General features: G+C 39.2%; 1 protein-coding gene across 5 annotated transcripts in view; it reads left to right on the top strand.

Annotated features, from left to right (window-relative positions):
* The window catches only part of LOC100745788 (protein pangolin, isoforms A/H/I/S), a 297,400-nt gene that overhangs the window by 274,805 nt on the left and 6,207 nt on the right, over positions 1–16,388 (top strand). For 2 of the 5 annotated variants that reach the window (XM_024369121.2, XM_024369119.2), the window contains 5 exons: positions 2,260–2,342; positions 2,443–2,573; positions 4,363–4,528; positions 9,567–9,636; positions 16,155–16,388. The exon at positions 16,155–16,388 is cut by the window's right edge and continues 6,207 nt beyond it. In XM_024369121.2, the coding sequence (XP_024224889.1) occupies positions 2,260–2,342; positions 2,443–2,573; positions 4,363–4,528; positions 9,567–9,636; positions 16,155–16,388 (684 nt within the window). Of the gene's footprint in view, positions 1–2,259; positions 2,343–2,442; positions 2,574–4,362; positions 4,529–6,558; positions 6,719–9,566; positions 9,637–12,324; positions 12,566–16,154 lie in introns of all 5 variants that reach the window. The other 3 variants (XM_033321912.1, XM_024369120.2, XM_033321911.1) reach the window with 3 other exon arrangements.

Raw genomic sequence — 16,388 nt, 5'->3', positions numbered from 1 at the left:
CGCACTCGCGGATAATCAATCGTCGTAACACCGCTCGGTGATTCCACCGACGCCAGGAACGACGCATTTTCGCTGGATGCGGGATAACACAGGGTGGTGGAAAAGAGGCACGACGCGGAAACAGACGGTAGTACCAACCAACAGCATACCAAACATATAGAAAGACGAGACAGATTCTCTTCTTATTTTTCTTCTATCATATTTTTGTAACACTGCCGTGTGCTCGTTCCGTGTGGAATATAAAATCGTGCCAGTAAAAGGGAGAGACGATATAACCGCGCGCGTGTGTCCGAAAGGAGGAGGCAAGCCGAAGGAAGGAAAATATCGTGTCCAGGGAGTAAGGTCTTTTTGGACAGAGAGAAACGAAAAGAATCGTCGAGAGGAGGTTTTATTCTCTTCTCTGCCTCTTCTTTTTCGGAGCTGGTGAGAACCGAGAGGACCAAAGAGCAAGAGAGACGAGGATATATACCGACGGCGGAGGGCCCGTGCACGAGATGCCGCCCCTGGAGACATTTTACCCTGCGATTCGACGCTCATGAATGTTTGAATGCCATCCGCACGACGATATGGAGCGATTCAGATGGACGATACGCGACGCGCAGACGACGATGAGTAAGACGTGGCGTGAACAGTGCTTGTTCGACTGCTTCCGGGTTGACGCGGTCACTACCGGTGTCGTCGTCTCGAACCAGGCGCCGTTCATGTCGGTGTAGACGTTTTGGGGGTAAATGTTGTGCGTGTATGTGTGCTGTTTACAACAAAGACTGTTCCGTCGAAATTATTCGCCGACGTGCGATACGATGATAGAACACGAAGACGCGAAGACTAGGAGCGTGGTGGAGTGTAAAGCAACGAGGGGCTGCGTGAATACCGATGTTCTCGAGTTTCTCGATCCTGTTAGGATACGCGAGGCAACGTGCTCCTACGACGATGCTTGCAACACTGACGAATCGGCCAGCGGAAGGATGATAAGACGTTGCTCGAACCGCAGTGTCGATCACTGCGTGATGAACGTTCACGTGTACGGGATACTTGGCACGCGACTAAATAGATTAGAATAGAATAACACGAAAAACGAAAGACTAGAACGTAAAACGGGGGGAAATAGAAAAAGGAGAATAAAACAGAGTAGAGGTTGTCACACGCGGTGTATCGCGGTTCGATGGATCAGTTTCGAGCGTGCCGGTGGGTATAAACGGGGACCCACGAGTGCGATGGAGCCCGAGTGTCTGGAGCCATTGAACCTGGTGATAAAGAAGGACGACAACACTGAGAGCGGGCCAGCGACCAACGTGACGATCGAGGAAGGTAGCAGCGAGGCATCGATCAACAGGATCGACGAGGAGAAGTGTAACAATCCTGATCCAAGCAAAACGATCGAGGAAAACATGACGATACTCCAGGACGCGATGAAGGCTGGCGAGGCGGGCTTACCCACGGCCGATCACAAAATCCTTACGGCACTCTACATGAGCAGCCTGATGCAGATGTCGAACATGAGCCTGCCAAGGAGCGTGACACCGCCTCCATACGGTGCCCAGCACAACTTCATGCAGCTGCTGGCAATGGTCGAGGCCAGGCATCGTATGTGGCAACAGATGAACTGGCCACTGCCGCAGAACTTCCCCAGGAACCCGTTGACCTTGCCCGCCCAGCCGTATTTTGATGGGCCTACGACGAATCTCACGGAGCAACTGTGCAATTCCCAGAACTCCACGCCGACCTTTCCCCTATCCTGCACGAAACCCGACCAACAACCCCTGAACCGCGACTCGAAGCAGCCTTACTTCAAACGGTAACGATGGGGATGTTTGATGAAATACAAATTGCTTGTAGATTGATATCCAAATGGGGCAGAGAGAAACGAGGAATTTCGTTTGTTTACTGGATGGAAAGGGATTTTGAACGATGATAATGATCTTGGAACGATGGAAATTTCTAACATTTCCTCGTTCAACCCCCCCGTTAGAGTAATAAGATAAATAAAAATTCAAGACGAACGGTTCAGAAAATAAATGAAAAGAAATTGCATAAATTTGAATAAGTTTACGAATTTGAAATTTTAATTTATGAATTTTAATAGATTCGTATATCTATAGTACTATAAACGTGACACAATGATGGCTATTTCCCGTAAAAAGCTAAAATTGCGTGTATGAACAAGCGTTAAATGAATAACAGGATAAGAAATTTAGTTTGTTCGGGAATCGTGTCGATACAAATCGATAGTAACGTAATTTTTTGGTATTCTGTTGATAGGTCTACGGTAGAACAGAAGAATTCCACGTCGTTACCGGCGGATAACGCGAAAGCACAGGACACAGGGCAACAGAATAATCAAGGTAAGGGCTCGTTTAACGGATCTGGGCTTCTGTGATCAGTTTACCGTTGATTTTCACACTGTAGAGGCCACCTCTCATACCCGTCGATGATGTTTGACAGATAAAAAGAAACCCCATATAAAAAAGCCTTTGAACGCGTTCATGCTGTACATGAAGGAGATGAGGGCGAAGGTCGTGGCGGAGTGTACCTTAAAAGAGAGCGCCGCGATCAACCAAATATTGGGAAGACGAGTGAGTAGTATGGAACTATACTTTCGTTGATAAGTGTTTGTATAGTATCGAAGAAACTGTTGCATCAGGGTTTGTACGATTTTTGAGTTCACCAAGAAATTTTTATGAAATCTATGTCTGTTTGATATTCCTTTTCTTTCAGTTCTAGTTAGAATCACGGTTGTTCCTGTATAGGATGGGCCATGATTCGTGACACGAGGGTAAAATAAGTTGAAATGGAAAAATAGCTTTTCGAAGTGCGAAGCTCTGTCTTGTAGGAAACTGACAGTGGAAAGCGATAAGCGATAAATGATACAGTTACTAATGCTGTTAAATATAGTAATAATAATGCGATAATTATAATTGGAATACTATTAGCAGTAATTTGTTGATAGATCACTTTGCGATATTCTGCCTATTTAGCTTTTTAAATATTAAAACGTAATCAGTCGAAACTGATAATTGACTCTTTCGTATAAAGATTTCAAACGATGCATTATTTGTGGATTAATTTGTGGATTATATTGCCTGTGTAATAAATTTCGAGAGTGTAACAATATTTAATCTGTCAGAGGAGATATTTGACACAAAAGAGTATCATTAATTACTCAGGTTACTCAAAGTATCATACATGAGCACGTACTTCCAATTGACAGCGTGACAAAAAGCTATTCGATCATTTTGATTTATTTTACATTACGGAAACTTGATTATACCACGAATTACGTCACATTTTGTGTAAGTTCTATTTAAATTGCTGTTAACTATGATGAAATATTTTGCATACAAGTTTCCTTCTTCTTTTTTTCATTTCAAGACAAAAAACGATCTACATGTAAGAAAACTTTCAGAATAGTTAGTTGCTGAAACACCTTCCTGTATCGTTAGTAGCAATGGAAAACATTCAGAAATGTATTCGAACGAGCCCTGATGTAAAGCAGAAGCGCATCAAAGTCAAGATTTTCTTCCATATTTCTTCCAAACGATTGTTATCCATAGATTATAGATTAAAAGGATTTAATAGAGGACAAATGTCGCAAAGCTTTTGTGAGAATTCGATAGAAACTAAGTGCCATAAAAATGAAAAAATCACGTTGAGTATTATCGAGGGAGGATTGAAGTTTACGTGTAAATTGGAGCAACAAAATCGGTAATATTGATCTGGAAGTAAAATCTTGACTTGATGGAGCACGAGACGATCAGAATCCACAGAGCACCCGAAATCACAGAAGGTGTCTCGAAGGACGATCGAAAAGCACAAACAAAAAAAAAAGGAAAGAAAATAAAAAGTTGCATGCGTTTTGTTAACTCTTTCGTTGGATCCGCGAGATTGATAAAAAAAAAAAAGTATCAAAGCACTAACCGTATCTGCTAGTAATCTCAGTACGACTAGATAGCTAGATTAGAATATAGAATAGAGAAAAAGAGCATCGTAGGTGGGATCTAAGGAAGTGTCTCGTCGATGTAAAGAGGGGGTAGTTTCTTAGGGGATGGGTTCCAAACAGAAATTGGGTCGGCACCATAACGAATAAAGAAAAAAGTAAATATGTACACTTCTCTCTTGTTGTGTGTATCCACTCTGTGAGGGTAAAAACGAGTCGCTAAAGAGTAATAATAACAAAAGAAAAATACAGTAATACGATAATAAATTTCCTTTAAAAAAAAAAACTTATCGTAAAAAATATACACGTGGAAAAAAAGGGACGTGAATAATGAAAAAAAAAAAAAAATAAAAGGGACACACGGTGCACGGATAGATACTGTGAGACTGTGAATCTGTGAATCTGAATTTTGGGGGTATGACACGCAGTGGCACTCGCTAAGCCGGGAGGAGCAGGCGCGGTATTATGAGGCGGCCAGGCAGGAGCGCCATCTCCATCAGCAACGATACCCCGGCTGGAGTGCCAGGGATAACTACGGATACGGCAGCAAGAAGAAGAAGAGGAAGAAAGAACGGTCCGCAGATCCCACCGGAGGTACCACTTTCCAGTGCTAGAACAGCAGGCCCTTAATAATTCATTATAATAATAATAATAATCATAATATAATAATAATAATAATAATAATGATAATGATATAATAATAATAATAATTCATATAGATTATCTATTACTGGTTGACATTGAAACGATCAAAGTCTCTTGTGCAAAGTTTCATTCTGGTTATTATCTTCTTTTTTTTTTTTTAATATTTTTTTATTCTAACGAACATATATTCTACATTATTTTTCGAATTTTTTCCGGTCTATCGTTCTTGTTCTTTAAGTGTCCATTTTTTTTTTGTATTTGTTTCGTTTATGTTCCTCTTGTTTGTTCTCTTTGTTATATACATATATATATAGTTTTTTTTTTTACTTTTTTTCAATTCTCCGATTTTTCGTTCATTCATTTTTATTTTTTATATTCCGTCTTAACATTTTTCACTCTTCGACTCGTGCGGACTTTTTTGTTTTTCTCATTGTGTTCAAATGGAATACCGAGCGGAGCCCTGTCGAACAAACACACGGCGCCACGTATACGCGTGCACGCGCTCGCGTGAATCCGCGCGCCGGAATCCGCGTGCACGCGCCTACGTACACGTGTTATCCGTTCTTTTTTTTTCGACTCGATTATATATTGCATATTATTGGGTTCACATTGGATTGTCTGTTGGGGGGCGGAATTTTTCTTGGCGGATTCATATGCGGCCGAATCAATTGTATGCGCGGCGGCGCAGCAAACAGGGAAAGAACGGAGTCTCGCGGCATGCGACCGATCATTAACGCAGATTCTTTTTTTTTGTGTATCTGGCCAAACTCCCTAAAGCGGTATCCGTTCACGGAGAGACAAAAGAAAAAAAGAATGTGAGAAAAAAAATGGAAAAAAATATAGATGGAAGAAATGTCGTTGAACGAACGAACATAGATCGACTGTGATTAATTCGAACGAGAGCGATGACGTACGATGATGATGCGAGGAGCCTTAGGTATGGGATGTCTGGTAGAGCCCCGGGGAGGAATCCGATTCTCGATCGATTTTCTCTTCACGATCATTTCGAACGGGACCGCAGTGTTTTCCTTATTGGCCCATCGAGACGTGTTGCGATAAGAGTGAATTTTTGGTCCAGCGAGAACTCTATGCTGATCCTCGACGTCCTTTCAACTATTTATCTCTCTACTATTCTTTCGAACGATTTGAAATTTTTTTTTTTTTCTACGATCGTGAACGGTAAGTGAACACGTTTTGTGATCGTAATATCCTTTCTATCGACTCCTCTGAAGGACGTTGAGTGGAGGAGGATATGAATACACTGGAAAGAGGGAAAGAAGTGAGCTTGAAATGTCTAGTTCTAAAGGAGGAATGGTTTCGCTTTGAAAGCGGAAAGGAAATTACAATTTCTTTTTAAGATAAGAATTGTTTCGTGTGTTTATTGCTTTGAGTAGTTATGCTCGTGTAGTGTAACGTGTGATTATATATATAGTGGCACTTTTTCAGTGTATAGACCAGCCAAGAATCCTCAGTTTCGCTGGACCCGCGTGTACTCGCGAACAAATCCACCGTATTCGCCGTATCGGCGATTCTCTCTATCAGACACCCTGTATCGTCAAAGTTCTTCACGCTAAAAGTAACGATACGATGAGTAGCGATACAAGCGAGGGGGAGGGGAGAATCTAGGCTGTTCTTCTAGCACTTTAAACGGAAAGTAGGGACCCCAGTGTTACTGAATCTATGCTCGAGCAAAATAATGGCGACGATGCGTCGAACGAGCATACGTAATATACTATATACAAAGCGCATACGAACGAGATAAACGAGATTTTTTATTATTTCGCTAAAAGAAATGATGCAAAAGACATATAAGCGAACAGTTTAAACAAAAAAGGAAAAAAAATACAAACGAAAGATGCAAATTAGGGTGGCGGTAGTAGCATTAGTGAATCTCTTTTTTTTTTCTTCTTGATTAAAAATAATTGTTTAGCCCACGGTTCATGCACAATTACAAATAGTGTTTGGTTCTCTCTCGGTAGTGGCACGCGCTAGGGCGAGAGGAACAGGCCAAGTATTATGAGTTGGCGCGACGGGAGAGACAGTTGCACATGCAGCTGTACCCTGACTGGTCTTCCCGCGCAAATACCAACCGAACTAAGAAGAGGAAGCGCAAACAAGACACAAACAGTGATCCTGGAGGTACCCACATGCCTCACTCCACACATTCTTACAAGCTCCCCCCGCCCCACGAACAGCAACAACAACTACAACTACTACTACTTACTACTATTACTACTATTACTTACTACTTACTACATACTACCAACACAGCTACAGAAATTTATTGAAATATATTCCCCCTCCCCTTTTTCAACAGCCCCCCACCCCCTCATTATTACATTATACTATTATATAATTATTATATACATTCTTATTGCTACACTACATTATGTTGCATGTTTTCCCCCCGTCTTGGGGTTTTGGGTCGATATATATATATATTATATATAATACATATTCTACATATATGTATATATATATACGATTATATATTAATTATAATTATTACTATATTATATACATGCACACGCATATATACCTTCATATATACATATATATGTATATGTAACTTATATCTATTATTGTATATGGTCTTTCGTAATATATTTTTTGGTTCCTTTTTGTCTTAAATAACGAACGAAACATATAGAGAAAAAAAATTATATATACATACAAAAATAGATGGAAGAGAATTAGAAAAAAAAAAGATGCAAAAAGAAAGAGAATAATAAGAGAAAATATATAATGTTCGAGAAAAATAGAAAAAAAAAAAGAATATATAGTAATGAATGATCAACACTCGCGCGAGCGGGCGTGCACGTACGCATGCGCACGTGCGTGCCAACATGGTGTTCGACAGATTTCCATTATATATATTGCTCTGTCAAGTATATAACGGGAACGAAAAAGTAAATGGGACACGAGCGCATTCAGTACACACGTACACGCACATGACACAGCATTTATTAATTATTAATTACGTATACAACTTTGGGGACGCTGGCCATCTTGCATTTTTACAGGGACCTATACTCCGCAATCAGACAATCCTAAGCGTTTTTAATTTTCACTCAGTCTCTCTGTGTTCACCTATCTTTTTTCTTTCTTTTCTTTTTTTATTTTTCTTCCACTTCTTTCTCCTTCCTTTTCTTCCGCCTCTACCCTTTTTCTTGCGCTCTTGTCTTTTTCCTGTATATCTTCTTTCTCTTCTTCTTTTTCTTCCACAGCTCTCACTTTTCTTCTTCTTCTTCTTCTTCCTTCCCTTCTCCATTACTTTTTCATCTTTGATACGCTAGTTTCGATTCACACCTTTACCCCTTCTTCATTTTTTTCGCTCGCCATCACCTTTGATCGTTTCAACATTGCCTGTCGACCCCTGTTAATTTTTTCTCTAATTTTAATCTCTTTTTTCTTTTTTTTTGTATTAAGATTGTACTTCGTTGACCCATTGCCCGCCTTTTTTTTCTTCGTTTTGATTCTTTCTATGGTCACCTCTAAGCAATCACTCAATTATTCTCGACCCTTACATACGAGTTGTTTCGTTCACGACGTTCAAGCGCTCGAACGTTTCTTCTTTATCTTTTTTTTCATATATTTTCTAATTTTTTTCTTAAACTTCGTTTTTTACATTCATCTTTAATATTTATTGTCTAGAGCTTGCGTTTTAATACAGATATCACGACATTAATTGAGTAGATATGATCTTTGATCGTGTTTTTTACGCCGTTTTTAACGTTTTTACGCTGCATGCTATTTTTACTCAGCTTGACAAAATATCTCTTTTTATTTTTTTTTTCAATTTTTTTTATCGATTCGCAGAGTCCTTCTTCGAAGACTACAATGTTCGAAGTTGAAGTAATTCAAGATTTCTCGTGTAGATCGAGAATTAACGCATATGAGTCACCGGAGATTTGTCTATTCTTAAGATCTTAGAAACATAGTAGATCTTTTATTGTAAACGACTAATAATCGATAGACTGAGAATCATAATGACGCAAGACAGAGTCTGAAGAATTTGAATTATTTCAAGAACATCGTCCGCTTAATTTCATAATCAGCAAAGAATTAAAATATTTCATTAGAATTTCCAATAGCGAGACACGTCTTCAGAATTTCAAACAGTGCGTTCAACATTTTATAACCATAAATACAAAATACTGTGTTACGAGAAATGGTAACGAACTAGTCACTGTGATTCTCAGTCCATTCAGAATTCACCTCTCATTCTAGTAATTTATTAATCAGCCTATCAAGTGTCTGGTGACTTATGAATCGCAGTATGCATAAATCAACAATAATATCAAAAAATATTAATGTCTTCCGGGAAGGTCCTGCCTCACTGGTATATTGTCAAATTTCTGGACCATTTGAGCTTGAACTCGCAATTTCAAATCACCTTCCGATTCTAAGTAACCTCGACTTTCTCTCGATTCTGCAGAAAGTCACGAAACTTCCAACGAGTAAAGCTCAATTGGTCGCGATCGTTCTGTTGCACGCATGACTAGTTGACAAACGTTGAATTCGTTCCGTATTCTCAACAAGTTTACATCGTTGCATCGGTAACGAGCCATTTCGCACTTTGCAAAGAGAATATTACGTACAATATTCGTAGAATTACGAGAATGACCGTTGCTAATTTTTCAATTTTTTCCAATCAAGCAAACTCTTTGCTCTTGAAAATTGTCTTACAATTAATTCGCAAAACGATTGTAGACGATCGTTCTGTCAATTACCGTCATCCGTTCGATAAAACGAGGGAAATTCGATGATCCATCTCTCTCTCTGTCTCTCTCTCTCTCTCTCTTTTTATATATATATATATTTATATGTATATATATATATATATATATGTATGTTATACGTGACATAGAAAAGAAAAGAAAACAAGAAAGAAAAGAAAAATAAGGAATAAACGCCACCCCAGCCCTTGTTCACAGCCGAAGATGCTGTACAGTCAGCTAATCGGTGCACGTTTCGCATTTTCTAGGTAACAACATGAAGAAGTGTCGCGCCAGGTACGGATTAGACCAGCAAAGCCAGTGGTGCAAGCCGTGCAGGTACGTGTGCATCGTGTAGAGGGTTTTGAACTCGTTGCTTCTTGAGAGGAGAATTTATATAACGTCATGTCGACAAGCTGCGCACGCTGTTCCGGTCGTGTGTACATACGTATTCGATCTTGAGAAGTGTTGAGAAGGAACTAGAAGTCTCACATCTCGGTTTCATAGTAGTGTGAACACTAGAGGAAGTTACTTTTCTTTCTATGCGGTGAATGATGGTGAACGATACGACGAAATACTTGGCTACCGTGCACGAGTATCTTCCGTGGAATGTTTTCAGAAATTTCCGATACATCTTCTTTCAAGTCGTTTTCGAAAATTATTCCGTGATACCGTTGTATGACATTTCTACAACGGCGTAAAATGAATCTTATTTAAGAACGATTAGATATGTAAATGAATTCAGTACCTTTGAATTTATAATATCTATTTCAAGCGAGTATTTTAAATTGAAATATTTTTAATCCGAAGATGTTTGGTATATGAAGCTCTATGAAAATTCCAATTCCAATGACATTTTATATGAAATTTTCAATTACCTTTTGCTCGCATATTCTGTAAATTGAGATTTATTTTAAAAGGCATCAAATTAATTCGTATAAATTAATAATTGGAGAAATTAGATGAGACGTTGAGGTTCGAAGATAGAAGATACTCGTGCAGGTAGCACGGAGTAGCCGGGAAAAGATGTAAAATACAAGTTGACAAATCGCGGGCCATCACGTTCGCCGTTCGAGACTTGCAACCCGGGCACGAAAACTAGTATCTCTCGATTATCACCACTTCTTACTGTTATCGTCTTCTACTCCGTTCCGTCATCCACATGTTATCGTGGAACTTGAAAAAAGAAAAGATGAAAATAATCAGAATAAAAAAAGTCCAAGTTTCGCCGCGAATATAAAATTTCAAAAAAGAAAACGAAAGTGATGCAACTCTGATCACTTGAGGTACGAATCAGATGAAAAATAAGTATTCGAGTCCTCGCGATGAAAATCTAGCTTGTCCGTCATTTTCTCGGTGAGATAAAAGGAAAGAATGCAAAGAGAAAAAGAGAACGAACTAAAAGCGACCGTCAGAAAATGTGTCTTCCAAAAAAAAAGAGAAACTTATAATGATGATAGAATATAGAGAAGAATCGAAGAGATTGAAAAGGCGTATAAAGATGAAAAAAAAAAAAAAAGAGAAAAAGAAAGAAATGTTTTTCTCGCACGCTGCTGGATCGATTCGAAAATCGACGTCGTCCACTTGTACTTTGCTTGTAAATATCTCTACTAGATACCACACTGTAGTTTATTGCGGCATCACGAGCCACCCGTTTTAGCGCCACTATAACTTCCGTTCTCACTGTACGTAATCGCACAGTGCGCCCAAACGCCCCAACTGCCGGCTGGGTTTGTGAATCTCATGGACCTCATTAAAGGGGCGATGACGAATCCCAACCACTGTTTTTTACGATTGCAGTTGCAATTTTTCCTCATGCTGATCAAATCGTGTTCAATCAAAAATTATATAAACATCAAAAGGGAAAACATGATACGTCAGATATTTTCCTGGTTTTGTAAGAGTGACTTTTTGTGTAAATGTAATTTTTAGTTTGTACTTCTTGCGTATATCTTAAACACATGGATAGTTATAACTAGACTGTAAATTCATATTTTTTACGAGTATAATTAAAGAAACAGAAAGATTTTCTCTACCAGATATCGTAACGGATACCATAGTTTAGATATTTTATACGATTCTGTATACCATATGCTTTCTACGCATTTTTCCACCTCCAAATTTCCTATAAATGCAAAAAAATCCAGTCTGGCTATAACATCAATTATATCGTTGGTTTTGTATAAAACTTGGTAAAGAAATATAGAATCAAGCAAATTGGGCTTGTCATGTTTTTCCTGTATCATCTTCATATTATAAAAGACGTATAGAAATGAAATAAAAATCGTAGTTTTGTCAAACAGCACTTGGCTCTCGGACATTCCATTCGATCATGGTATTGTTCGTCTCCACTGTAGCTATCAAACCACAAAATATTTTTAACACACATACCTATAGAGTACATCGTCGAGAGCATCTTCGACACAGTGGCGGCCTAGTGGAAGCTTCATAAGCATGGACCAACTTGGGAGACATATTTTCTGATCAGATAGACCAGAATCGCTGACACGTTCGCCTCGTTTCGCGTCAGACGAATATTCCATTCTTTACGGATGATTATCCCTCGAGGCGCCAAAGTAATCCAACTTTATACGAATTTATCAGTAATTTATCGCTTTAAATTTACCAAATTCGCCAATAAACAAATACCAAAGTACATCAAAAAGTTACAAGAATTCTGGTACCTCGAACAGGAAACAATCGTCCGATCATCCATTGTGTTATTCGCGGTCCAATAGTTTGATAATTAATCGTACAAGCGTGTAAAACGGAAAAGCGTGTAAATCGCGAGGAAAAACAGGGTTAAAAGAACGGAAAAAAAGAAAAAAAAAGAGAAAAGAACAGAAAAAGAAAAAAGAGCGAGTAAGCCGCGAGTCCGCTCGCGCAGACAGGTTTCTCGCGTGTCGACGGACTCGGGCCGATGCGTGTGGGTGACGACGATACGGTGTGGGATTAAGGTGGGATTAAAGTGATAACGTCGATGCGACGACGAGCGCCCCTTTAATGGCTGGTGGTTGGTTTTGGCAGCCCAGTGGAGCATGGAGCGGGGATGGGCATCCACGCGAGCATAATCCATCACGGTGTGGGAAGTAGCGCGGGGGCAGGGGTCGGGGCTGGAGGCGGTGGAGGGACAGTAGGGGCAGCGTCTGCCCCTCCAAACACCAACACTGCCTCCAATGCCTCCTCGCCTCAGCAAGAACCCACTTATGTTAATCTCTAGTCAAGCCTATCGCCTCCCTTCTACTGCAACACTTCTTCTTAAACAGTGGTCAGTCCCGACTTAAACCTATGGGCGTAGCTGGCCCTCGCTATGCTCAGCCAACTCTCCTCGTTGCCCGAAAAAATTGTGTGAAATAATCCAAAAATGTGGAAACACAAAATTAAAAAAGGAAAAAGAAAAAGAAATAAAAACAGTAGAATAGAGAATAAAAACTATAGTAGTATCGTAGTTTACAGATACTTTTTACAGAGTGTACTGTCGTTATTGAATGTACTACTATTTTTGACGTATTTCTTTTTAGTTTTTTTATCTCCCAATTTGTACTCGGGTAATTCATCTTTTCTGTGTACACTAGCAATTTGAATATATAATAATTTTTGGATTTATTGGGTAGAGAGAAAGGAAAGGGTGACAAGTGTTGAACACGAGCTGGCTGGCTGGCATAGTGAGCGGCGCAGCTAAGCTCTAATGCTCGCATTGTTTCTCATTGTTGTGGCTCTTTGCAGCTTATTATTGTTACATTTGATTTACCCTCGTTTAGTTGGACTTTACTCAGTGTTGCCCTTAGCATGGCTGGTCTGTAATACATATAATACATCTATATGTATATATTATATATATATACCGTCTGTGTTTATATATATAAATATATACGTTGTTACGTACGTCCACTACGTGTAACCAAAATATATATTATTATTCTCTGTTTACAACAAACATTCTTTTCGTTTAATTGTTATGTTGTTCGGTTCGGAACGTTTGGCTATAGAGAAGTATACAATATACATACATATAATATATATATATATGTATATATATATTACTTATATTTATTATAAATCTGATTTTAATGGCATGACAGTTCGTGTACGGTAATTATTACGTCAATTAATGTGTTGGTAACGGATGTGTTGGATCTTCTTCGTTTTTAATTTATTTATTTTTTTTTTTTTGGTCATTTTCGTTTACTAGTACGTATTATACACATGGTTTCGTCTTATTCCAATTTTTATCTCCTGTTTTCTCGATTTTTTGTAATATTTGTTTCTTTACCTTTGACGTTTTTTGTTCTCTCTGTTTTATTTTAGTTTTCATCTGCTGTTTATTTTATGTAATGTCGTAAGATATTATAATTGTTGCATTTTAAATAATCGTGTCACAGCCGCGTCGTTATCCGACTCGAGGCGGCCGCCGTCTGTCCCCTTCAGTAGAACGGGACGCTCGGTGATCAGACCAAGTCTCGAGCAAGCTCGTACTATGATCTCGAATTTACGGCGCGATCTCTTTCGCTTCGTAGAAACTTGGATTGGAGTTCGAACGTGTTTTACTCTCGGTACGTGCTTCTACATCCAGCTGTTATCTCTTTGTATTGGAAAAACAACTTTTTTATTCAATTCAAAAATAAACTCGGTGTATTGACGCATCCAAGCCGGAAGAATATTTGGAATTAAGAAGGATTTAAGCAAATTAGAAAAGCGAATAAAATGAAAAAACTGGGATCTGTGTCCATTTAACGGTAGAATTATGAAGAAAATTTTAGAGTTTTTATTTCCGCTCCTGTCCTTTTTCTGAAGTTAGAATTAATGTATCGATGTATGGAACTTCATTAAAATTATATTTTTCTGCTTTTCTGTTCATCTGAAAATTTATTACATAGCTGACATAATAAAAATATTAAATGTGACAATAAAAAAACTAAATATTTTAAAAACTTTAACGCATATACATAGCATGAAAAGTTTTAAAGTTTTGGATCTTCTTTTTTAGAACACACTACATTCTTCCTATTGTTCGCTCAAAATTAATTGGCCGCTCAAGACCACTTGCCACGTGCTTCAACTTTCTTTCAAATGGTCTTTGAAACAATACGTAGGCTGAAGCCAGCACGAAGCGAAGATACAAGAAACATAGAGACAGAATAGCTAAAATCGTATAAGCGGAAGGCTTATTCTTTAGTGAACGATCGAGATAACAAATTTTACTTGAAATTCCTTATCCAGAAAATTAAATTATTTGTTTAATTAAGCAGCTGGATGATAGTACGGGTGAATAACGATCGAAATGTAGAGAGGTTCGATCTCTAACGCTTTTTGAATGCAGTCGTGCCTGCGTACAGTTGACGTCCTGCCCCAACAACCGTGATTATCGTTCACATAATGAACACACGAAAGAAAAAAAGAATTAACTGGCTAAGAGATGAATAATGAGAGCCAATGGCAGAGCGATAAATGTCTCGACTGCGATGCAGTTAGCACACGAGGTCGGTCGGGCTCACTTTTCGGGAACTTTGCAGTAGCAAAATAGATAAAGATACATAATATGTCCTTTTCGTTTCGTACTTATAAATCGCGATTAATAATTCAAATAATGTAAAAATCAATGTGTGGAAAAAAAGAAAGAAAAGATTTCTCGCGATCGAAATAATACTTAGAACCGGTTATCGTCTCTCTTTTTTCTTTCTGTTCGTTTCCATTTTCATTTCCGTTGATTTTCTTCGATATGAAACGGAATAAAGAAAAAAGAAGGCCAAAGGGAAAAGATTTTGCTATGATCGATCGAGAAAGAGAGGAAGAGAGCGTGCCATTTCGTTGATGAAAGTTCCAAGTTCCACGTAACATTGATCACATCGATTCACGCGGGCACTTTCGCGATTTCTTCTTCGGGAAAAATGTGAAAAAGATACAAGAGAAAGAGAGTAGATCATCCCGTGAGCTATCTTTTTTTTTTTTTTCTTTTGCAAGCTTGATTCCGTGATCGATTTTTAGACGACGCCATAGAAAACAGCGTTACAACGCTGCTCGGGACACGTAGTTCTCGCCTGCGGATTAAAACTGCGTTCTCATCCCCCTTCCCGACAACCCCACCTTGCCCTACCCTTATGCCCATTTGGCAATTGAATTTTTTTTGTTGAGACTTTCGTTTTTCACGTATACATTTATTACACCACAGTTATTTGCTTGTTACGTGTCTGAACTTTTTGAGCATGGCATTTGCAGCGAGTGATTCCGTGTCGAACAATCAATTACCAATACTGGCCGCGCAGAGATCTCGGTCAACGTGTTGTTTAAGATAGTATTATTTGTGGAATAACTAGCTAGTCAGTTGTCTACAAAGCAATGCTTTTAATTTCGAATACGCTCTTTGCCGAGCATATTCATTTTTCTGTAACTTGAGAAATTCGTGACGCATTTTCGTGACACATCATCGAAGACTCGGCAACGAACGCGTTAAAAATTGCAAGCTTTCCAAGGCGTTAAGAGCCGAATCGCAAAATTTAAACTTCTACAAAAATCCAAGCGAAAGGAAGAGATAAAGAGATATCTCATCGAACGCCAGTAATCGAGATGCCTGCGCGGTTAGTCCTGCTACGACCACGAGTGACGCATGTTCTTTTAGTTGGTATAATAATATTGGATGTAACCTTCCATGGTAAGCTTCGAACGTCGCTGCAACAACAAAGAAAGAAACCCGTTCATCTAAACAGACAAAACGGAGAAATTTAAAAACCAACAACTAACCAAACACAAAAATCGAGCAACCTTCGAAGCTACCTTTATTTTACGTATAACCACACCACCACCCACCCCAGAAAAGCTTGCAGAACACGTAAAACTAATCTCCGACTGCTTGTTCGCAGACGTAAGAAGAAATGTATCAGATACATGGGGGAGGGAGGAGACGGCGACGGCGAAGCGGACGGCGAAGGCGAGGACGATCATTCGGAGGACAACCTTGGCAGCGTGGGGGAGGCAGGCACTCCCGAAGATGACGAGTCTCTGAGCAGTCCCGGGGGTTTGTCTGCGTTGTCTAGTCTGGCTAGCCCGTCACTGGTGTTACCGTCGCCCTCGAGCCTAGCCAGCCCGTGTCCCTG

The sequence above is a fragment of the Bombus impatiens genome, unplaced genomic scaffold (genome assembly GCF_000188095.3).
Source record: "Bombus impatiens unplaced genomic scaffold, BIMP_2.2 scf_0526, whole genome shotgun sequence".
In the NCBI taxonomy this organism is placed as follows: domain Eukaryota; kingdom Metazoa; phylum Arthropoda; class Insecta; order Hymenoptera; family Apidae; genus Bombus; species Bombus impatiens.
Note: the sequence above shows the minus strand (reverse complement) of the source record. Positions and strands in the feature narration are given on the sequence as shown.